At 33.5% G+C, this 26548-nt stretch overlaps 1 protein-coding gene across 4 annotated transcripts in view; it reads right to left on the minus strand.

Moving 5' to 3' along the window:
- The window catches only part of BRINP3 (BMP/retinoic acid inducible neural specific 3), a 418441-nt gene that overhangs the window by 181292 nt on the left and 210601 nt on the right, over positions 1-26548 (minus strand). For all 4 annotated transcript variants that reach the window (XM_067729760.1, XM_067729758.1, XM_067729761.1 and 1 more), the window contains one exon: positions 17036-17226. In XM_067729760.1, coding sequence (XP_067585861.1) covers positions 17036-17226 — 191 coding nt within the window. The remainder of the gene's footprint in view (positions 1-17035; positions 17227-26548) is intronic.

Below are 26548 nucleotides of genomic sequence, written 5' to 3' on the forward strand. Positions count from 1 at the left end.
CATTCCTAAGCTATTAGAATTATTCACCAGTCATTATAAGAGTTATTCAATAATTTATATTGGTTATTAATTATTAAATTGGTTATTTTTAGGATCTTCAGATTACTAGAGAATAGTACCCAGAGTTGCTATGTGTATTATCTAAACTGTCCCGTTACATTACCAACCAAAATGTATGAGTCATGCAAAGAAATAGGAAATTATTATCTGTACACTGGAAAAGAAGCAAGAATACAAATTACTTGTGAGAGCAACCAGATGTTGTATTTAACAGAAAAAACCTTCAAAATAGACATTATAAATATCCACAGAACCAAAGGAAAGCAAGACTAAAGTAGCAAAGGAAAGTCATTGTCACATCCAATAGGAAATATTGATAAAGAGATGTAAATTATAAAAACAACCAAATGGAAATTCTGGAGTTGAAAAGTACAATAACTGAATTTAAAAAAAAAACACCAGAGGGAATCAACAGTAGGTTTGAACTGGAAAAACTAAGAAGTAGTAAAATTGAAGACAGATCAATAGATATTATGCAGTCCTGAGAACACAGAGAAGGAAGAACACACACACACACACACACACACACACACACACAAAACAGAGCCTCAGAGAAATGTAGAACACTTTGAGTGCATCTACATACACAGAAAGAGAGGAAAGGAGTAGAAAAATAGTTGAAAAAAATAATGACAATAACTTCTCAAGTTTATTGAAAAACCAATAACCTACATATCCAGGAAGCTCAACAAACTCTAAGTAATGTAAGCACAAAGAGATCCACAAACTGACACATCATAATAACAATGCTGATAGTAAAAGACAAGGAGAAATATATAGTTGTAAATGCCTATAACAAGAAAGAAGGCACTGGAGAAAAAAGAACAAACAAACCCAAAGCAAGCTGAAAGAAGGAAATAATAAAGATTGAAGTGGAAATTAATAAACTAGAGAATTAAAAAAATAGTTAAGAAAATCAATGAATTAAAAAGCTGGGCCTGTGAAAAAAATCAAAAAATTGACAAACATTTAGTTAGATTGACCAAGATAAAAAACAGAAGAATCAAATAACTAGAATGAAGAATTAACAAAGGATATTACTATTTACCTTAGAGCAATAAAAAGGATTTTAAAAGAATGCTGTGAACCATTGTACAACAATAAATTAGATAATTTAGAATAAAAGGAGACATTCCTAGGAAGACACAAACTACCAAAACTGACTCAAGAAGAAATAAACTGTGTAAATAGACCTGTAACAAGTAAAGATATTGAGTAGTAATCAAACAACCCACAAAAAGAAAGTGCAGGCCCAAATGGCTTCATCACTCAATTTTACCAACCACTTAAAGAATACTTAAAACCAATTCTTCACAAACTCCTCCATAAAATAAAAGAGAGACATTTCCCAACTCCTTTTATAAAGCCAGTATTACTCTGATACTAAAACCAAGAAAATCACAAGATAACAACAGACCAATATCTCCTACAAATATGGGTGTAAAAATCCTCAACACAAGGTTGGTTCAACATCCAGAAATTAATTAATGTAATACATCATCTCAGAATTTAATAAGTGAAAAGCATATGCTCACCTCATTAGACACAGAAAAAGCATTTGGCAATATCAACACTTCTCATCATAAAATCATTCATCAAACTATGAATTGAAAGGAACTTCCTCCACATGTGAAAGAACATCTATGAAAAAACCCACAGCTAACATCATACTTAACGGTAAAAGAAAGGACGCTGTCTTCCTCAATCAGGAAAAAATAAGGATATTTGTTCTCATTACCTCTATCCATCATTATAAGAGACCTTCCAGCCAGGGCAATTAGGCAAGAAAAAAGAAATAAAAGGCATATCCACTGGGAAGAAAAAGAAGTAAAATTACCTCTATTTGAAGATGACATGATCTTATATATAAACAATTCCATGGAATCCACTAAAAAATAAACTGACAAATTCAGCAAGATTTCAGGATACAATATCAATTAAAAACTTCATTGTATTTTTATACACTTACTGTAATAATTAATTTTATGTGTCACCTTGATCAGGATAGTGTGTGCTCAAACATTTGCCTGAACATTATTTCTGGGTGTGTCTGTGAGGGTGTTTCTGGATGAGATGAGCATAAGGGTAAACTGAGTAACACTGACTGCCCTTCCCAGTATGGGTGGGCATCATCCAATCCACTGAGGGCCTGATAGGGAAAAAAAGTGCAAAGAAATAACTTGTTCTCTGTTTGACTATGGAGCTGTGATATATGTCTTCTCCTGAACTCAGACTGGTACTTACATCATCAGTTTCCCTGTTGATTGGCCTTTGAACTTAGCTGGACTTACACCATTGTCTTCCCTGGTTCTCAAGCTTTCAGGCTTAGACATAAACTATACCAGCAGAGGCCAGATCATGAGACTTCTTAGCCTCTATAATCATGTGAGCCAATTGCTCTCTAGATAGATAGATAATAGATAGATAGATAGATAGATATAGATATGGATATAGAGATATAGAGATATATATCTTCTATTGGTTGTTTCTCTAAGAAACCCTGACTAATATACTTGCTATGAACAATCTAAAAACAAAATTTGAAAAAAAATTTCATTCACAATAGCATGAAAAGGAAGAAAATCTTCCTTGAAGATGCCTTGAAATAGAGCTTATACTTTAACTTCAGTCTTGGTGATTTTTATGAGAATTTCTTAACTAGTTCTAAAGTCTCTAAGGGGGGAAAAAAGTGTATGATGCTAGAGCTCATGCACTTCAACAGGAATAATGCTAGAAATGTTATGGAGTATAAAATAAAAACCTGGAGTGTCTTAATAATCTCCAGGAAGTTTCTATGACCTTACATGAGAAAAAAAACTGATGTGATCCAATATAGTGTTTTGAACAAATTTATATAGTTAACATGGGATTCAGAGAAATAGGAATGAAAGAGCAGAGGCTAAAAGTAAGGACTTCCAGCTCTAGCGAGGATGTAGAAAATCACAAGAGGCCATCGTTCTCACCCTAACAATGGAAATAAGTCAGATAAACTCAAATTCAAAGTTTCTTGATTTAACTATAAGAGTACAGTGGATGCTGTAAATGAACTAAAGTCCAGAAAATCACTAGCTCTTTCTGGGAGGAAAGGAACACAAGGCTGTTCTCATCTCTGGCAGAGAGGGAGGAGGATAAATCTGCCATTGATAAGGTAAAGGGAAACTAGAAAGAATGCTTAATGGCTGTGTCAGTCCTGATATGATGGATTAAAATACCAGGAAGTACCAAAGTGAGTATACACCCACCCAGTAAATTGCTGCCATTAGCCTTTAGAGAGTACATGAATACAGCACATGGGAGGTTACGTGCAAAACAGCAGAGTTGAGAGAAATACTCTCGGAAGCACCTGGGCTTTCCGCAAGTACAAGGCTTTGGGAGAAACCCTCCAAAGTGCTTTTGGCTTTCACCAAGTTCAGGGCACAAAATGGGAAGAAGAGCTGGGAAAGATGCCTTTGAAGCATTTCCAGCTTCTACCAAGTACCAGGCACTGGCTTTCCAAATGCTGGAGACATGGCAGCAAGGAGGACAGAGATCCCTCAGTGTGTAGAAAGAGAGGGCAAGACTAAAAACCAAAGATAATTCTGCAGGAGACTGGCAGCCAAGCCTTCATGCAGAGTCTCCCCATGATTTAGAAAGTTGGCAGCTGGGTTGTGAAGATGTGGTAATTTCCTGAATCTCACTCTTGGCCAGATCCTTAGCCCTTCTACAAGCAAAGTGCTGATGCTGTCTTCAAACTGTTTTAAGCCAGAAGTCAATAAATCAAGTTAAATTTTGAAGAAAGCACAGGTCTACCTCAATTCCAGATTAGACTGACTCAGCTTCACATAACAGCAGCCTAACAGAGGAAGGGGTATGCTTATTTTCAGTGGAAATATTATTTACTTCAGTGTCTTTTTTGGCCTGTTTTTTTTCTTTTTTTTTACACACGATGTTTGTCAATAAAAATAATATGTGAAAAAGCATGAAAATGTGAACTCAAAGGGCAAGACAGGCAATAGTCAAGGGAAGCAGACTCAGAAATGAATAAGGTTGAATCACCAGACAGAAACGTTTAAATAATACTAATGACTATGTTAAAATATCTAGAAGAAAAGTTAGACAATATAAATAAACAAATGGGGAATTTCAGAAACTATAAAGAAACTATAAAAAATAAACAAATATAAATGGTAGAAAAGAAAAACATATCATAAAGGAAGAATTTATTTAATTGGCTTTACATTACACTGGACAAATAAGGAAAAAATGAATTAACTAAAGACAAGTTAATTCAGAAATTAATAAATTCTGAATTTATTAGAAATTAATAAAACTGAAAAGAAATTATTAGAATTTATTAGAAATTTATAAATTAACTAAAGACAAGTTAATTCAGAAATTAATAAATTCTGAATTTATTATAAATTAATAAAACTGAAAAGCAAAGAGAAAAAGAATGGCAACATAATACAGATAGTACAAGATTTTGAGGACGATATCAAACAGTCTAGCATCAGAGTCCCAGAGGAGGCATCCCAGAAGGATAAATGGGAAGAAAACCACACCAAGGCATATTACAGTCAATCTCCTGAAAGTTCAAAACAAAGAGAAAGTGTGAAAATCAGTCAGGGGAAGTGAAATATTACATTCAAGAGAAAAACTACAATAAATACTAGCTACTCATCAGAAAAAAAATCATGGTCAGAAGACAATAATATAATAGAAAGAGAGAGAGAGTGAGAGAGAGAGAGAGAGAGAGAAACAAAAAGAACGGACTGATGGATGATATCTACATATATGAATGGGGATACACACATGTATTTTTTTTGTGTGTGTATTTAAAATAGAATGGAAATAATAAAATAACAACTAGATTTAATTTAAGTAATTTTGGGGTTTTCAGTATATAGAGCTTTTAAATCTTTTGTCAAATTTATATGGTATCGATTTTAATTTAAACTTCTGATTGTTGCTTATATACAGAAATACACATAGAAATATACATATATAGAATTACACATGAATCAATCTTGTATCCTTCAAATGATCAACTCCTTTTTATTTCTTGTACCTTTTAAAACTATTTCACTGGATTTTCTATAGGTACATGTCTTCTGCGAATAAAAACAGTTTTACTTCTTCCTTTCAAATCTGAATGCCTGATTTCTTTTTATTGCTTGGTTGCACTGTCTAGAACTTATAGTAAAATTTTACTACTAGAATGTTTAGTACTATTATTAGTAGAATGTTTAGCAGTATTCTACTACAATAAAAGTAGTGATAGCATAAATCTTTGTCTTGTTCCTGAACATAAATGAAAAAGCATTTACTCTTTCACTGTTGAGTATGATGCTAGCCACAGGTTTGCAAATCCTCTCTTTATCAAGTTGAAGAAGTTCTTTTCTCTTTCTAGGTTTTTTTTTTAATAAGAAATATGTCATTTTTGCTAAAGATTTTTCTGCAAGCCCTGAGAAGATACTATCTATCTATCTATCTATATCGACATGTATTTTGTTGATATAATAAATTACATTGGTTGATTTTTTAATACTACTCATCTTGAACTTCTAGGATAAATCCCAAGTAGTCCTGATGTGTAATCCTTTTGATCTATTGTTGGATTCAAATTGCTTAAATTTTGTTTAAAATATGTGTATATATACACATGAAATATATTGATAGTTTTATTTCCTTGTAATATTTTACTTTGTTTTTATATCAGAGTAATGCTGGATTTAAAGAATGATTTGCTAATTTGTCAAGTGTCTCAAATGTTCTAGAAGAGTTTATATAGATTGTTATTATATTGCTTAAAATGTTAGAATTCAGTAGTGAAGCCATCTTGGCCAGGAGTTTTCTTTGCAGAAAATGTTTTTATCTAAACATCAATTTGCTTAATAAATTTAGGACTATTCATGTTATTTATTCTTGAATGAGCCTTGGAAATTGTCTTTCAAGAAATGTGTTTACTAATTTTCAAAGTGATAGTCACAATGTTGTTTGTGATACATCCTTACATTTAGAAACCTGTGTAATTTTACTGATGTTACTTCTCTCATTCCTGATACTCATAATTTGTCTATTCATTATTCTATTTCATAATTCTGGCTAAATGTTTTTCAGTTTTATTCATACACTAAAAAAACCCCACAGAAACAAAACAGCTTTTGGTTCCATTTTTTTCTCTATTACTCTTCTGCTTTCTATTTTCTATTTTGTATTCTATTTCTATTGCTTTCCATTTTATTTTACTTTGGGTTTAATTGCTCATCTTTATCATTAGTTTCTTAAGGGGAAATCTTTAGTCATTGTTTTATCACTTTTTTTCCCAAATAAAAACATTGTTTGCTGCAAATTTTCCCCTCAGTACTGCTTTACCAATATTTGACAGATCTTGATATGCTGTATTTTCATTATTACATTCAGTTCAAAATAATTTCTAATATGCTTTTTGCTTTCTTCTCTGAGCCATGGGCTATTTAGAAATTTGGCATTTAGTTTTTAAATATTTGAGGATTTTCCCGATATGTTTGTATTATTAATACATTTTCATGATTCGAATGACAGTGTTGTTTGAATCTACAATGCCCTTGCTGATTTTCTGTCTACTTTTCTGTCAAAGATTGAGAGGAGGCTGTTAAAATCTCTGACTATAATTATGAATTTCTTTATTACTTTTTTCTCTCCTAAAATTCTGAAGCTCTGCTACATGTTTAGGATTATTATTTCCTCTGGATTAACTGCCAAGTATATCACTCTGAAATGACTTTGTCCCTGATAAGACTCTTCACTGAGACATATTTTTCTTATGTTAAAATAGCCACTCCAGTGCTAGCATAGTATACCTACTCTCATCCTTTTACTTTTAATTACTTTCAAATTTTAAGTGATTTTCTTGTACACAACATATAGTTTAATCTTGCTTTTTAAAAGAATTCAATGTGACAATGTGCCTTTTAATAGGAAAGTTTAGACTACTGGTATTTAATATGACTATTGATGCTATTAGGTTTAAGTCTATCTACTAGATATTTGTCTCGATTTCTCCATCTGTTCTTTCTTCCCTTTTGCTTATTTTTAACTTCCTTTGAATTAATTTTTAAGATAATTCTATTATATCACCTTTTTGTCCTATTAACTGTAACTCCTTATTTTGTTATTTTAGTGGTTGCTTTAAGGTTCATAGTGTACACACTTATCAGTCTACCTTTAAATTATATTATAGCATTTTACTGATAATACAAGAACTTTAAACTTTTATACCGTTGATTCTTGAACAACAGGGGGTAAGGGGCACCAAGCCTCCACACAGTAGAAAATATGAGTATAACTCATAGTTGGCCATCTCCAAGTTTCCTCTGTATCCTCAGTTCTGCACCCATGAACTCAGCCAACCACAGATTGTGTAGTACTGTAGTATTTACTATTGAAAAAAATCTGCTTGTAAGTAGACCCTTGTAATTCAAACCTGTGTTGTTCAAAGGTCGACTGTACTTCCAGTACACTTCTTCTGATCTTCATGCTATTGTTGGCATACTGCTTATTTCTACATGTACCTCATCATATATTGATTGTGGTATTGTTTAAAGAATTGATTCTCTTTTAAAGAGATAATAATAATAATGACGATGATGATAAAAGATATAATGACCCAGGGCTTCCCTGGTGGCACGGTGGTTGAGAGTCCGCCTGCTGATGCAGGGGACACGGGTTCGTGCCCCGGTCCGGGAAGATCCCACATGCTGCGGAGCGGCTGGGCCCGTGAGCCATGGCCGCTGGGCCTATGCGTCCGGAGCCTGTGCTCCGCAATGGGAGAGGCCACAGCAGTGAGAGGCCCGCGTACAGCAAAAAAAAAAAAAAAAAAAGATATAATGACCCATGTTGGTACCATTTTCACTCTTCTTCACTCATTTGTGTAAATACATATTTCTGACTGACATCCGCTGCCTTCTTGCCTGAAAGATTTCCTATGTCATTTCTTTTTTTTTTTTTTTTTTTTTTTTGCGGTACGCGGGCCTCTCACTGTTGTGGCCTCTCCTGTTTGCGGAGCACAGGCTCCGGACGCGCAGGCTCAGCAGCCATGGCTCACGGGCCCAGCCGCTCCGCAGCATGTGGGATCTTCCCGGACTGGGGCACGAACCCGCGTCCCCCGCATCAGCAGGTGGACTCTCAACCACTGTGCCACCAGGGAAGCCCCCTATGTCATTTCTTTAATTCATGTCTGCCACTGAAATTCCTACAGGTTTCTTACATCCGCAAATATATTTTCCATTTTTTGGAAACATTTTTGCTAGAAAATGAGCTCTAGGTTGACAGAATTTTTTAGTATTTTAAAGCTCTCATCTCCACTGTTTTCTTACTTGCATTGTTTCTGAGAAATCTGCTGTCATCCTTAGCTCTGTTCCTCTGCACCTAATGTGTCTTTTTTTTCCCCCTGACGCCCCCATACCTCATGAACTTACATCTAAGCATTTACAATCTTAGTCAGCCTTGTATCTTAATAGAGTTGTCTTGATTCAAATTGGGAATCCTCTGATAACTAATGAAAATTAAGATATTCTCTTTAATATAAGTTTTGAGCAATTTATGAAATGCCTTGGTGTAATTTTCTTGACCTTTCTCATGTTTGGCATTTTTTGAGTTTCTTGGATCTGTGGGTTTTAAATAGCCTTACTAATTTGGAAATTGGCTATTAACTTTTCAAGTATTTTTTATTTTGTCTGAGGCAACAGATTCTAAGGTATCCATCCCTGACCCCTTCCTTATGGTATGCACGTGCTTCTGTAATCCTCTCCCACTGAGTGTAGATAGGACCTATGACTTGTCTCTAACCATAGAATACAGCAAAGGTGATTTAATGTATGTGATTACTTGTCTATAAGTTCACTATATAAGATTGTGATGTCTTATAATGACCCACTTCCTTGCTGAACCTGAAAAAACAAAACAAATTAACATGTTGTGAACTGCCATATGGAGGAGGTCACTTGGCAAAGAGTTGAGGGTCACCTCCCACCAACAGCCAGCAAGAAAAGGGTCCTTTACACTGACAAGGACATTATTGCTACCAACAATCATGTAAGCTTGGAAAAGGATGCTTCCCAAGTTGACTGTCAGGTGAAAATCTAGATCTGGTGGACACCTTGATTTGAGAATTAGCTAAGCCATGTAAGCCATGCCTGGACTCTTGACCTTCCAAAAAAAAAATCCCTAAGGCATGATAATGTGATAATGTGTTTTATTATGTCTCTAAAGTAACGATAACATTGCTATATAGCAAGAGGTATCTAATACTTCCCTCCACCCTCAGCCTCCTTTGGGGACTCTAACTACACATATTTATGGCTGCATGAAGTCCCAGAGCTCACTGTTGATTGCTTTTTGCATTTTGTTCTCTTTTTGTTTCATTGTAAATAGTTTATATATCTATGTCTCAATTTCACCTGTCTTTTCCTGTGCAATAAATGACAATGATTATGAGACAGACACAACTGTAGGTGTCTAATCTTATTCAGTGTATTTTTTATGTCACACATTACAGCCAATGTCAGTCAGGTCAGTTTGGTTCTTTTCTCTATCTTCATGTCTGTACTAATACTTTAAAAAATATGGAATACAGTTATAATATCCATTTTAGTGTTCTTGTCTGGTAAATTTAATGTCTGTGTTCATTCTGAGTCAGTTTTAATTGGCTGAATGTTCTCTTCATTATGGTTTGTGTTTTCCTGCTTCTTCACTGCCTGGGAAATTTTACTGGTTTTTATCATTGTGAATCTTACTTTTTTGGATATTAGATTATTTATTTATTTATTTTGTATTCCTATAAGCAGTCTTGAGTTTTGTTCTGGGGTGTAGTTCTTGGAAAGGGTTTGATTCATGTTGGTCTTGTTTTTTTATAATTTTTGAGGTGAGTCCAGAGAAGAACTTAACGAAGGTTGATTATTCCCCACCACTGAGGCATGCCATTTCTAAGCATTTCATGCAGCGCTCCATGAATTATTAGTATTTCCTTTCTGGCTTATGGGAACACTTTTCTAGGCCCTGAGTGAGTGCCAAATACTGTTCTAGGCCCTGAGTGCATGCCAAATACTGTTCTCTAATCCTAATCCATGGTGTAGTTTTCTTCCCTGATGTCAGGTAATTTCTTCACATGTATGTACTCAAGAGCATTCTGCTAAGTATTTGAGGGCAAACCCCTATGGTTCCTGGGGTCTTCTCTCTACATGGCTTTCTCCTCTTTGGTGTTCTGTCCAACAACTAAAAACACCTAGGTCTCTCAACTCTGACCTCTATCCTCAATTTAAGGAATTTTTTGGTCTCTGCCTGGATTTTCTCTCCCTGAACCATATCCTGGAAACTCTTTCAAGACAGCAAGCTGGGACAATCACAGCACTCACCTCAGTTGTGTCCATTTCTCATAATCATCATCCTTTATTACCTATTGTTCAATGCCTGGTAGGCCATTATTTTTATATCTTTTATCACTGTTTTTGATTGTCAGGTAGGAGGGTAAATTCAGTCCCTGTTAATCCATCTTGGTTAGAAGCAGTTCTAACTACTTAGAGATTTAAAATTTTATTTAATATTGTTTCCTTAGCTTGATTTTATTTTTTTCAGGCTTCTTCAGGTCAAATATTCTTTGTATATGGAAGAGATAATAATTTAGTCAATGCTCAGTTATAACACAGAAAATATAATTTTATATAACTTGTCACAAGAAAGATAAACACAAGATGCATTTTGAGTGAAGATAGTAAGACAACTGCGATGTGAGAGAGCAGAAAACAAATAAAATATAATGGCTTCAAACAGTATAGGCTTTGTCACAGGAAATAAGATTTTTGACTAGGAAAGAGCTGAAAAAAGAAGAATGGAATGAAACAGATGTTAAAATATACCACAAATTGAAATTTTAATTTTTTTCCCTAATTTATATAATTAATATTTAATCTAAAAAACAAAGCTTAACTCTATTTTACACATTTACCATTTGGTAGCCACTATATATATAAGAAGTTATTTTGATTAAAAAACAAACAAAAATAAAAACAGATTCTGCTTTTGCCCTCCAGCAAATTAGGGTTGTTTGTCAAAACTAGAGAAGACATGGCAGAGGGGAAATAAGTATCTATAATGTAAACTAGAAAAATATTATAAAGCATGTGAAAGTTCAGAATATGAACAAAATATAATTCTTAATTATTCTGGAACTTTTTGCTTTCATGAATTTAATCATGACACTCAATTTACACATATTAATTATTATGGAATGATATATTTTTCCTTTATACTAAAAAAATTGGGGCAGATAAATAAAAAATTCAGATAGGTTTGTGGTCAACTTGATCAAAATTGTCCAACTTGTTAAATGTACTAAGCTAAATGTACAGTTCGTACTAAATAATTAAATACTTTTATGTGTGCGTAAGTTAAAACATTCTTTTGAAACCCTAAGAGAGTTTGCTATTTAAAAGAGAGACCTTCCTGAAAATAAAACTAATATATGAAATCAAACCTCTAATTATTATGAATTATTTACATGTAAACTGTTTTACTGAGTTTTCTTGAATTAAGAGTTTTTGAACATATAGAAATTTAAAAATAATTGTAAACTTTTCCTAATTTAAATTACCCCAAATCAAATAATTTACATATCAAATATGCTTCTTGGAAAATTATTGTCAGGCCTAATTTTATCAATAGCTTTTCAAATTTATTTTTGTTCCCTGTGCTATAGAGTAGGTCCTTGTTGTTTATATATTTTACATGTAGTAGTTTGTATCTGCTAATGCCAAACTCCTTATTTATCCCTCCCCACTCCTTTCCCCTTTGGTAACCATATATTTGTTTTCTACATCCATGAGTCTCTTTCTGTTTTGTATCCTTTTTTAGATTCCACAAACAAGTGATATCAGATGATATTTGTCTTCCTCTGTATGGCTCAATTCACTTAGTATGAAAATCTCTAGGTCCATCCATGTTGCTGCAAATGGAATAATTTCATTATTTTTCATAGCTGAGTAATATTCCATTGTATATATACACCACATCTTCTTTATCCATTCATCTGTTGATGGACATTTAGGTTGCTTCCATGTCTTGGCTATTGTAAATAGTGCTGCAATGAACATTGGGGTACATGCATCTTTTTGAGTTAGAGTTTCCTCCAGATATATGCCCAGAAGTAGGATTGCTGGATCATATGGCGACTCTATTTTTAGTTTTTTGAGGAACCTCCATACTGTTCTCCATAGTGGCTGAGCCAATTTACATTCCTGCCAACAGTGCAAGAGGGTTCCCTTTTCTCCACACCCTCTCCAGCATTTATTATTTGTAGACTTTTTGGTGATGGCAATTCTGACTGGTGTGAGGTGATACCTCAATGTAGTTTTGATTTGCATGTCTCTAATAATTAGCAATGTTGAGCATCTTTTCATGCGCCTGTTGAACATCTGTATGTCTTCTTTGGAGAAATGTATATTTAGGTCTTCTGCCCATTTTGTGATTGGGTTTTTGTTGTTGTTGTTGTTTTTGAGTTGTATGAGTTGATTGCATATTTTGGAAATTAAACCCTTGCCCGTCTCATAGTCTGCAGATATTTTCTCCCAGTCCATTTGTTGTCTTCATTTTGTTTATGGTTTCCTTTGCTGTGCAAAAGCTTATAAATTTGATTAGGTCCCATTTGTTTTTTTTGTTTGTTTGTTTTTGCTTTTATTTCTATTGCCTTAGGAGACTGGCCTAAGACAACATTGCTACGATTTATGTCAGTGTATGTTTTGCGTATGTTCTCTTCTAGGAATTTTATGGTGTCATGTCTTATATTTAAGTCTTTAAGCCATTTTGAGTTTATTTTTGTGTATGGTGTGAGGGAGTGTTCTAACTTCATTGATTTACATGCAGCTGTCCAGCTTTCCCAGCACCACTTGCCAAAGAGACTGTATTTTCTCCATTGAATATTCTAATATTCTAAGGCATATCCTAATTTTATGAATAGATTTTGAAATTTTAATTTAATGTATTTTTATAATTTGAGAAATAGAAATGTAGCTCTAAGTTGTGGAGCCTCTTCTCAACATCACCTTCAACACCCTTAAGTAAACTATGCAGCACTGAAACATCACTTGGAGATAGATTTTTAGCTGGAATACTGACCTATAAGTTAATTTTATCATAGTGTTTGTGCTTTTTCCTAAATTTGTTGGAAAAAATTCTAAAAACTATAATTTTTAAAATCTTTCAAATAATTTTTCTATATTAGAAAAATGCTAGCAATACAGTATGTTATTTTTTCTTTTAGAAAAATAACTTAGCTCTTTTAAATTTTTTAACAGTTACAGAAATTTTAATTTTATTCACTGCATGTAATCTGATATTTAAAACTTAAAGTATTAAGGAAATTTTTGAAAATCAATATACCACATCAGGTAATAGATTGGATTTTTCCCAAAATGTCTATTTTGATTTTCTCATCATTGTCAATCACATATTAAAGTTTATTTGACTATTTCAAAAGAAACCTAAAGAATATGTTAGTATGATTATTTTAGATAACTTGAGTCAACTGAATTGAATCTTCTCAAAATAATTGACAATTCTAGACATTATACTTGACATGTTTTTGCACTAATAATTATATTGAGAAATAATATTTGATATAAATGCCATTATGAAATAGTATAACAGTTAATTACGCTCTATGGGCATTTGAGCCATTCATTTTTGTTTACAGATATGTTAATAAAGTTCAACCTACATTTACATTCATAATTAGAAGAGGTTAAACACAACCATTTGTTCTATTCCATTTTCTAGAAACTGGCTCAGTTAACGCTATGTGTCCAACTCTTTTGTGTTTTTGCAAGAATTAGCATGATAAAAGAAGGCATGCTTATGCAGATTTAATTATATTTTTGCTGTTATCAGATAATGATTTTATTTGACTTTATTTTTTAACAAAACTCTGTCTCCTAAATTCTGTGAATCAAGGGACATCTTCATACAACATTTGTCCAAGAAATTAAATGCCCACTACACGGCACTTAAAAACCCAAGGTGTTTTTATCTAATCAAAGAAATTGTAGACTTGCTACCCTTCATATGAATCTTTAAAATATAAAAGCAATGCACTGAACCTTTAGAGATTTAGTAAAGGAGTTAAGCTTTTGATTTCAAATATCTACAGAAGCACTTTGCATTGAGTTATTTATTCAAGTATAAAGGATTTCAGTAGTTGAATGCCCTTGGATTCCGTTTACATACCCACTACCCTCACCACTCAGTCCCTCTTACCCTGTTAACTCACATCTAAGCAATTAAAATCTTATAATTGTGGGGAGACATCTTTTATCTGTGTAGGGATACATTTGATAACTAAGGAAAATAAAATATACTCTCCCCAGGAAATTACACAGGAGCATAAAAGTGTGCATGAAGTTCAAGGGCCATGTCGACCTGCTGGAGCATTTTTCCTGGAGCTTTCACAGTAGCCCAGGCTGCAGCTGACCCTGGGCCAGATAATCACTAGTCACTTAAAACTATAACTGCCTCAGGTGAGAACTCCATCCAGGCCTAAATTTAATCCTGAAAAGTCTGATCTCCCTCCCCTCTTTCCCAGTCCCTACTACCTCACCCTTCCCTGCCCTATGTACTTCCAGGATTATTTTCTTAGTCATGTTGCTGCCAGTACACACACCTCATTCTCTTTTTTTTCCCCTTAGTTATGCACAAGATATGTGTACTTCTCTTTACAACCCATCTCTGTATCATTCCCATACTTTTCTCTGTTTCCTCTCCTTGATCTAAAGTTCCACTTTTCCTTCCTGTTCCCAGCCCCACTACACACACTTTAAAATACTTCCATTATGTGCTCTAGAACTCCCTTCCAAGACTAATGGCTCCAGCATTTTCTGGAGTCCTTTCACAGTGAGGCTGTTCACTCTCCCACATTCCAGGTTACTCCTTTGTTTTCCCCAGAGCTGTTCTTAGATCACTCCTTTATGAAAGTCACTTCCCCTTCAGGGCTGGCTCATTTCTACCACACATGAAGCTTTATCATCTCCAGTTGTATCATCAGGGTCTAAGAACAACGCCTGTACACAATAGCCTGCACCATTAAAACATGTGCCTTTTGTGATACATACTTCTCTTGTGGGAGAAAAAGAGTATGTACAAATATCCATTAAGTTTTGACATGAACTGTGAATGAATATTTCTTACTCAGTATGGATACATAAAGTCTACTGTATAATTCTACTTGGCACTGAGCAACAAAATCAATAGCCGTATAATAAACATATTTACTACTAGGATGTCTTCTTTTAGAAAATACACTTTAAGTTTCTGTTTATATCATTGAAATTGATTTCTGAAAAAGTCTATTTCTTCTCAGCAACCTCAAGCTAAATACCTACAACACTATCCTACCTTACAACATTTTTAAATTAACTACAACGTCTGTGTTCATGCTGGCTACATTTTTATCTATTCAGCATAAATATTATTTATACACTTGATTAGTCAATATAACGTAAGTCCTACAGTCAGGAGTAGACTAACTATAATTGTATAATCTATATCTACAGAAGTCTTTTACTTAACCTCATCTACTAGCAGTATTGAAGATGGGCAGTTATGGTTTGTGTAACCCTTAAGCTAAAGATATTTTCTTTCGTTTTTTTTTATTGGGGTATACTTGTTTTACAATGTTGTGTTAGTTTCTACCATACAGCGAAGTGAAGTAGAGTTCCCTGTGCTATACAGCAGGTCTTATTAGTTATCTATTTTATACATATTAGTGTATATACATCGATCCCAGTCTTCCAGTTCATCCCACCTCACCCCCCCGCCCCCCGCTTCCCCCCTGGTATCCATATGTTTGTTCTCTACATCTGTGTCTCTATATAGCTAAAAGTATTTTCATGTCATCTTTTATTCTCTCTGGGACAGTCTGGAACAAAAGATGTACGTTGGGCTAATTTTTCTTAGCATTCTCAACATATCAACATACTAACTTTTCAATTAACTGAAAAAAAAACACACATTAATTTTAATCTCATAAAGCAATAAAATGATATGTTTAAAAGAGTGCTTTTTACATTAATTATGAAATGTTACATTTGAAACACTGGGAAATTCTCTTTATGTTTTATTTTGCTCTTATTAACTTAGTCCAGAATCACACTATCACATGTGCCAACTCTTTGGTCTGTTAGTTTTGCAGTGGCCACTGGCCAAACACAATAACATGCTAATCTAAACTGCCAGAGAAATATGTCAAAACATCTACTGTTTTGGAAACCACTGCCTTTCTCTCTCTGTCTCTGTCTCTCTCTCTTTCTATCCCTTCATTTCTTCTGAAAATTAAAGGTATCTTATTCTCCCATGCTCTCAGTTTTTGTAAAGTCAACCTTAGTTGTTTCAAAGGCAAAGGATTTTAGTGAACATACAGAGTTTATCCAGTAGTTCTAGATTATGGTGTATCTTGACTTCTAGAAAACTTATAAACAAATATTTGTACTTCTTTGCTGTGTCTTAAAAACATGGGGGGCAGGGAATACTCCTTGAACCAGACTTAATGATTTTTGTGTCACTGACCCACTTTGAACCTAATAGAGCCCCTTCTCAGGATAATGTTTTTAAATGCACACAATAAAATATGAAGTTTTACAAAATAAATCAGTGTTATTAAAACAAAGTTTCATCTATGTATGCTTTGTGAGGGAGTCTGTGTACCCGAGGATAAACTGACACTACTCAAGTGTATTTCAATTAACGTTCTGACATGAAACACCTTGACCCAATCATCAAGTTAACAAAATTACATGAAAATATATACAATTTCATCTTAAATGTACTGCAACACTTAAAGCAGAAGGACACATTAACTTATTTTTCAGGACACAATTGTTTAAATCAGCGAGACATGAACATATATAGACACGGATTTTAGAGACAGAGAACAAAATGGTATGACATAATTCTAGGGTAAACATACTCATACCTTTATGGCAGTGGATGCAATTTGAATGTGGTGAAGTCTCCGAAGGGTGCTGTCCCTGTCAATGAAATAGGAAGCAGCTAGTTGATGTAGCGTCTCCAGAGTGACCGAGGAGCTGTTGGTGCTGGGATCACTTCCTTCAGATCGTTTGCTCAGCTTCCGCTTGTCCACAAAAATTGTGAGTGACTCCTCTCCTGCATTAATAATATTTTACATTATTCCATTTCCCACTTCAAATCAATTTTTTCAACTACCTGCAGGTGAGGAAGCCTAGATTACAGCCATAATGAAACAAAAGAGTGATAAACAACAAACAGGCAGGGAGTTTTACTTTTCTTTTGTTCACAAAGATTTCCCATATACCTAGAAAAGTACCTGGGATGTTGATGGTTGTGAATACATATTTCATAAATATTAAACAGCAAGCTTTTGCAGAACATGTTCTCTAGATTTTATTGACTTTCTCATACAGTTTAGCTTACCTAACACTCATTGGGTCTCAAAGCAAATTAAGATAGGAAAATATGTAAAACAAACTCAACCTTTACTACAGATCAGCATGGTAAATGGAAACATGATCAAGCATATTACAAAACATTAGCTGTTTTCAATTGTACCTTTAAAATGCAGAGAAAACATATACATGCATATACAGTAATATAAATATTTATGTATTAAATTCAGAGGTTTCCTACACATGGCATTAAATATTAAAATATTGTGTGTTAATAAGCTCTATGGAAATCACTAACCTCCATGAGAAGCTTTAGGTACTTGACAATGGATCCTCTAAGGTGAAATTTAAAGCAAATTACAATTAAGCTGCAATTTTCAATGTTTGAATATTGACAAAAAAGTGTCAATGCCATTCAAGTCCAACATTAAGAACTTGCCATCCTCAGACTTCCAGATTCTTAGATATTCAATTAGCATATAATTGTCAGACTTGAAGCTTGTTCTCATTCTTTCAGAAACCCATCTGTTTAGGTGGCATTAGGCCCACTGACAATTTGTCGAGCCAGTTTTCTAAAAGACCAAACAAGATTTTCTAGCGGACGAATAGGTTGCATTTCTTCTCCAAATTAAAAATAATACCAAATTTAAAATGCTGCAGCCTAACTGACCATCCAATTCTAAGTGACAGTTCATACTTCTCTGCAAGAGATCAGGTGAATTGGTATCAGAAATAAGGTGTCAACAATGTTATTTTGGAAAGTTGCATTCTCAGTTTGTATTTGGACATCAATATGCAAGCTGGAAATGAAGCAGACTAACTAGAATTGCTGAAGGAAAAAAAAAACTCTCAAAAATATGAATGAGTGGGTCAAGTTATCAACAGCGTTAAGTCATGTACATGATAAACAGCTTTCAGTGGGAACATCTGAAAGCAAAAAGGGAATATATATGTCAAATATTATAGAAAATAAAATCCACGCTAATTATTTACCCCCAAAGAAGAGGATGAACTGGTGTGGAAATCTGAGAGAATACATTCTCAGAAAGACCACTGAATCTGAGAAATTCACCCATGTGCCCAAACAAACATCTTGTACATGGCGACAGAAAGAACAGCGTTGTGATAGTCTAAGAATTTATAATGCAGCTCGACGACACATGAAAGTGCTATGGTCTGAATGTTTGTGTCTCCCAAAATTCATATGTTGAAATTCTGTCCTTTTAAGATGATAGTATTAGGAGATGGGGTTTGTGGGAGGTGTCTGGGTCATGAGGGCAGAGCCCTCAAGAATGGAATTAGTTCCTTTGTAAAGGAGGCTCCAAAGAGATTCCTTGTCCCTTCCGCCATGTGAAGATACAAGGAAAAATCTGTGACCTGGAAGACAGCCCTCACCCAACCATGATGGCATTCTAATCTCAAACTTGCAGCCCCCAGAACTGTGCTGTTTATAAGCTACCTTATCTGTGGTATTTTGCTATAGCAGCCCGAACAGGCTATGAGATCAAGAGATATATCTTCTTAAGTAAGGTTAAAAACAAAATGATAATGATATCTTGGTGAATGTAAATAAAAAAGGAAGCAAAGTTAATGATCTCTTCAGGACAAAATTATTAAATGAGAAAATGAAATAGACTGAATAGTGCTAAAGACTAAAACTTGCAAAACTGCTTTAATTGCAGCACTTTTCATAAAGCAGAATATACAGAAGATATAGGTTAAAATATACATAAACTGCCAGTATTACAAGACTCCAGCACACACTTTCTAGACCTAGATAGACCCAGTGGGGGTAAAAATGTAATGATAGAGATACACACAACCTACTTAATAAGGTAGATCTTATAGGTAAATATTAAACTTTATATTAATAAAGAGGAAATGAAAGCTCTTTTCAAGAGTACACAGAACATTTAGAAAAACTGGCCATATATTTTGTTAAAAAAAATCCTTAGTAAATTCCAAAAATTTGAAAAAAAATATCATTTGATAAAGACTTTCTCCTTGACCAAACGCTAGACAGGCTCCTATGAGCTTGTTTCTTGGGCATGTTCTCAAGAGCCCAGTTTTAGGAAGAATCCTGTCAAGTCACTTTGGCAAGGATCCCCTACCCTGGACATATGATCATCTTTAACATCTGACCAAATTCCTCATCCCCTACCATCTCCCTGGTGATATTTGATAACCCTGCTCTGCTTTCAGCAAGAATCATGTTAGGACTCTTTAGCAAGAATTATCCTACCCTTTTTGTAATTTTCCATCCACTAATCTGCCTACTCTGCTCATTGTCAATAAATTCCCACTTTTCCTGGTTCTGTTCAAAATTGAGCTCAGTCTCTCTCCCCTCCTGTAAAACTCCAATGCAGGAGACCCCCTGAATAAAGTCTCCCTTACTGTTCTTTAACAAATGTCAGAATATTGTTTCTTTAACACATTTACTGACTACAATATAGTACAATTAAAAATTGATAGAAAAATTTTTAAAAATTCACATGGATAAATTTTCTATTGTGTAATTCTTGAATAATAGGATACGTGAAAGCAAAATGACAAATTTTCTAAGAAAACCTGAGGAAAACAGTATATAATACAATCTAAGGGACATGGCTAAAGCAGTACTCAAATAAATATTCACAGCATTAAATATGTACTTTATGTAGATTATGAAAATATTTGAGATAGCCATATAACTCTAAAACTAAAAAAATGACAAAAATAAGCTTCTATAAATTAAAAAGAACTAAAAGGAAGAAAACTAGTGTTAATGAGTTAAAAAAAAAAACAGAAGAAAAGAAGGAATAATAAATTGAAAAACAGCTTCCTTTGAAGGGAAGAAAAAAAAACAGATAAATACACCAACTCGTCAACCTACCTTTTTTAATAGAGAAAGAAAATTAAATAATAAAATAACAGAGTAAAGTAAACATATTATTTAAAAATAAAATTTGCAAAGCTTTTGCAAATAAGTTTAGGTGTCATAGAACACCTCCACAAAATTAAAAAAAAAAAAATCAATAGGCCAAGATGGTTTCACAGGAGAGTTCAGACAAAACTCTAAAGATCAAAAAATCTGATACTATTTACTTAAAATGTTTCCAGAGGATATGATATGAAGGAAAACTTTTAATTAGTTGTTATATATTGAGTAAAACATTGACATAAATATCTGGGGAAGATCACACACACAACAACAAGAACAACAACAAACATTATTACAACTTATTATTAGTGATGCAAAATAATAAATAAAGCAATAGTAAACAGTAACACACAGTAAGTTTTAAAAATGTATATCTCAAAAAGAATAATCCTAGGAGGGCAAGGGTCATTTGATATTAGGAAATCATTAATATAATTCAGCATATTAACACATCTAGAAAGAAAAACCTTGATGTCCATTAATGCCTCAAATGCATTTGATGAATATTTATACCTATTGCTGGGTAATTTTCAGTAAGTTAGGAGTCAGTGGAAAATTCCTTAAAAGGATAAAATATGTGTTTGTCAACCTAAAACCAACTGTCTTTCTTAATCGGAAAACTCAGAAGTCATTCCCATTAAAATCATAACCTGACAAACAAACCCACAACTGGTACTACTTTTTGACATGATATTAAATATGTTAAAATGTAAATATAGAAGAGAATAAAATTAGAGTAATAGTTTTTTAAAAACACTTAAAATTATCTCTTTTTGCAGATAACATGATTATTCATCTGGAAAACTCAAGAAAATCAATGGACAAACTACTATGCAGAGTAACAGAACTTAGTAACTGCAGAAAATAATAAAAACTTTACTAACTCAAAAAATTGAAATATACAAATAATAGAGGTAACAATGGATTAGCATATACCATTTAAAATACCAATAAAAATGCAATACATATATGAAAAATTATATGCCACCCCTGAAATAACAAAAGTAAACTGAAAATGGCATTGTACTTTGTTTCAAATAGGAATATTTAAATTAAATATTTCAATTTTACTTAGGTTAATGTATAACTTTAATGCAAATATCATTTTTTGTTTGTTTCCTTGAACTAGTCATGTTTATTATAAATTTTTTAGGTAAAAATTAGTCAAAGAAAAGTCACCAGAAGCTTTCCAAAAAATAGGCAACAGTGAGAATGCCTTGCTACATATGAATACATATTGTAAAATATGTATAATTAAGACAGTGTAGTAAAGAAGCATGAATAGACAGACCACTCAAACAGGAAAATTAAAAAAAATAACAGTATATATGAAAATTTAGTACATGATAAGGATGAATATTAATTCAATTGGGGAAAGGTAGACCTTCTAATAAATGACACTTTGACATCAGAATAGTCATTTGCAAAGTAAAGAATATGATTGTATATGAGGAGATATTGCAAAAAACTGGAGACATGAATATTTAATAAGATGAAACTACTCAACTAGAAAAAAAAAGAATGAAAACGCATGAGTGGGAAAAGCATTCCTAACTATCACTAAACGTCTGAAAGTAATAAAATAAAAGATAGATGAATTAGAGCATATAAAAAGAGATTTTTTCTTCCTAGCACAGAATCACCACAAGTAAATTTTGCATTGGGAAGAGATGTTTGCAACTTACATAAGGGACACATGGCTAATACCTCTAACATTCCAAAAACTCCTAAAACTCACAGAAAAAAAAGAAATAAGTTTCGGGCATAAAAAATAGGAAAATAGTATTTAGATAAGAAGAGACAAAATGGCCCATGTAACTTTGAAAAGGCTTTCAATCTGTCATAGTATGAGAAATGCAAATTAAAAATATATTGATATATCACGTAGCTATTATGGAATTTGCCAAAATTCAAAAATTTGACAACTTTGTCAAAGTTGTTGGCAAACTAGAAGGAAACAGGCCCTATGATATACTGCTGCTGGAGTGCAAAATGATGTAACTATGAAGAGAAATTTGGCAATAGTTAGCAAAAATTGACTCTGCAATCCTACTTTTAAGAATCTATCCCAATTCTCAAAAATGCACAACCTGCCGAGACTGAAACAGGAAGAAATAGAAAATATGAACAGACCAATCACAAGCACTGAAGTTGAAACTGTGATTAAAAATCTTCCAACAAACAAAAGCCCAGGACCAGATGGCTTCACAGGCGAATTCTATCAAACATTTAGAGAAGAGCTACCACCTATCCTTCTCAAACTCTTCCAAAATATAGCCGAGGGTGGAACACTCCCAAACTCATTCTACGAGGCCACCATCACCCTGATACCATAACCAGACAAAGATGTCACAAAGAAAGAAAACTACAGGCCAATATCACTGATGAACATAGATGCAAAAATCCTCAACAAAATAGTAGCAAACAGAATCCAACAGCACATTAAAAGCATCATACACTATGATCAAGTGGGATTTATTCCAGGAATGCAAGGATTCTTCAATATATGCAAATCAATCAACGTGATACACCATACGAACAAATTGAAGGAGAAAAACCATATGATCATCTCAATAGAAGCAGAGAAGCTTTCGACAAAATTCAACACCGATTTATGATAAAAACCCTGCAGAAAGTAGGCATAGAGGGAACTTTCCTCAACATAATAAAGGCCATATATGACAAACCCACAGCCAACATCATCCTCAATGGTGAAAAACTGAAAGCATTTACACTAAGATCAGGAACAAGACAAGGTTGCCCACTCTCACCACTCTTATTCAACATAGTTTTGGAAGTTTTAGCCACAGCAATCAGAGAAGAAAAGGAAATAAAAGGAATCCAAATCGGAAAAGAAGAAGTAAAGCTGTCACTGTTTGCAGATGACATGATACTATACATAGAGAATCCTAAAGATGCTACCAGAAAACTACAAGAGCTAATAAATGAATTTGGTAAAGTAGCAGGATACAAAATTAATGCACAGAAATCGCTGGCATTCCTATACACTAATAATGAAAAATCTGAAAGTGAAATTAAGAAAACACTCCCATTTACCATTGCAACAAAAAGAATAAAATATCTAGGAATAAACCTACCTAAGGAGACAAAAGACCTATATGCAGAAAATTATAAGACACTGATGAAAGAAATTAAAGATGATACAAATAGATGGAGAGATATATCATGCTTTTGGATTGGAAGAATCAACATTGTGAAAATAACTCTACTACCCAAAGCAATCTACAGATTCAATGCAATCCCTATCAAATTACCACTGGCATTTTTTACAGAACTAGAACAAAAAATTTCACAATTTGTATGGAAACACAAAAGACCCCGAATAGCCAAAGCAATCTTGAGAACAAAAAATGGGGCTGGAGGAATCAGGCTCCCTGACTTCAGACTATACTACAAAGTTACAGTAATCAAGACAGTATGGTACTGGCACAAAAACAGAAATATAGATCAATGGAACAGAATAGAAAGCGCAGAGATAAACCCACACACATATGGTCACCTTATCTTTGATAAAGGAGGCAAGAATATACAGTGGAGAAAAGACAGCCTCTTCAATAAGTGGTGCTGGGAAAACTGGACAGGTACATGTAAAAGTATGAAATTAGAACACTCCCTAACACCATACACAAAAATAAACTCGAAATGGATTAAAGACCTAAATGTAAGGCCAGACACTATCAAACTCTTAGAGGGACTTTTTTATAAGAAAGTGTATGATACAAATATATGGATGGATTTCTTTTTATTTGGGGAAAAAAATAAAAACACTGGAAGGATTAACCAAAATCTTTTATCTATATTTACAGAGTGGAGGTAACACTTTGGGAAGAAAGGCTTCTCTGAATATACTTTGTTAAAGTTTTTTAAACACTGGAAAGATATTTTTAAATATTTTATTTATTGTAAAAATCAATCAAATCAAATAGAAAAAAATCAATCCCTAAGAATTAAAAACAGAAGCCAATGTTACTAAATGCCTATTGTTTAGAGAAGTAATTATTTTAAGTGATTACAAACACAGTACTTTAAATGTAATCCAGTTTTGGAATATATTCTGAGGACAAAAAATGTAAAAAGGATCAGAAAACTTCATTCTGTAGTCTATTTGTAGGTAGGAATATTAGTAGTTGTAGTACAGTTTTATATAGTTTGTATGGTTACATATGGGTGTATGGGCACTCACTGTACAAGTCTCTCTACTTTGAGTGTGTTTGAAAATTTCATTTGAAAAAAATATCATGGCATAAGTGTTTACGTTTGGTCCACGTTTAAAATATGTTTAGTCATAATAAAATTTTCTTAAGTAATTAGTAAACTCATGACTTTAATATTATGACTAAAATAAAATTCTAAATGATTTGACAGTTTCAGATGATTCCATTTGTAAAATACTTCTAAATCCAAGCTCAGCCTCAGTGCATCAGTAATGTTTTCTACAGATTCTTGTATTTAGAAGGACGCTTACTGTAATCTTTACTTCAATTCAGCAATACACAAATGAAGTTCAAAACACGGGTTCAACTGATTATTGGACATTACTTTTGCCTTCTGGAGAGGCACGAAAGCCATATAAATACATGAAGAGAATCATCTTCACTATGCCTCTCTTGCATTGTAGTGATTTTCCCATTACTAGAGGTGTCCAACATTAATTATATGTCATAGAGCAGAAGAGATAATTAGACCACTATAAAGGATTCTTTCACTGGATTATGAGGTTCTGTATGAAAAAAAATGTAGAATTAATTATTATGGTTTAGGTGTAAGTCTACCAACTACTGGTACCAAACAGATTCAGGTTCTAATGCTGGCTTCTACTTAGTAATTGAATGATCTTGAATATATAATTTATGATTCTGCTTCCTCTTACATAACATGAATATAGTAATTTCTTCTTCAAAGCATGGCTATAAGCATGAAACAGATAATATCTGTAAAGGACTTACCACATGACTAGAATTCAGAAGTTGCTAGTACATATTTTTTTATTCATCACAATTCCTTAGAACTGCATAAAGCAACTCATTCCATATCTGGGCATTTCTAGTAATTTTAGCTATTTTGTCTTATTTGTGAGGAACAGAAGACTGTCCTAATTCTTTAATGATCTCCTTCTTTTATAAACTTATTAACTCTAATCCTAGTTTGCATTCACATACAGAGAGTAAAGATCTCCCAAAATAGTTCATTATATACTGTATCCCCCTAATCCCCCTATATGTCTTCACTCTTCAGGTGAAATATGCTATACCATTAATTCTTCTTAATAGGACCTCTATTGAGTCCTACCTCACCCAAAAAGGGAGAATAGCATATGCTAATTTTAGAAAGCAAATTAAATCTTACACCTACAGGAATTAGAAAAAGAAGAATAAATAAAACCCAAAGTTAGTAGAAGGAAAGAAATAAAAAAAGATCAGAGCAGAAATAAATGAAATAGAGACTAAAAAAAACAGAAAATATCAATGAAACTAAAAGCTGCTTCTTTGAAAAGGTAAACAAAATTGATAAACCTTTAGCTAGACCCATCAAGAAGAAAAGGGATGGAATTTCCTGGTGGTCCAGTGGTTAGGACTCTGGATTTTCACTGCAGAGGGCGTGAGTTCAGTCCCTGGTTGGGGAACTAAGATCCCGCAAGCTGCATGGCACGGCCAAAAAAAGAAAAAAAAGAAGGAAAAGAAAAAGAGGGAGAGGGCCCAAATCAATAAAATCAGAAATGAAAAAAATTACAACCAACACCACAGGAATACAAAAGATTATGAGACTATTATGAACAACTACAGGCCAATTAAATGGACGACCCACAAGAAATGGACAAATTCTTAGAAAGGTACAATCTCTCAAGACTGAACCAGGAAGAAATAGAAAATAAGAACAGACCAATTACCAGTACTGAAATTGAATCAGTACTGAACCGGAAGAAATAGAAAATAAGAACAGACCAATTACCAGTACTGAAATTAAAACATCCCAAAAACAAAAGTCCGGGGCCAGATGACTTCACAGGTGAATTCTATCAAACATTTAGAGAAGAGTTAAGACCTATCCTTCTGAAACTACTCCAAAAAACTGCAGAGGAAAGAATACTTCTGAACTCATTCTATGAGGCCATTGTCATCCT

This window comes from Pseudorca crassidens, chromosome 2 (genome assembly GCF_039906515.1).
Source record: "Pseudorca crassidens isolate mPseCra1 chromosome 2, mPseCra1.hap1, whole genome shotgun sequence".
Taxonomy (NCBI): Eukaryota; Metazoa; Chordata; class Mammalia; order Artiodactyla; family Delphinidae; genus Pseudorca; species Pseudorca crassidens.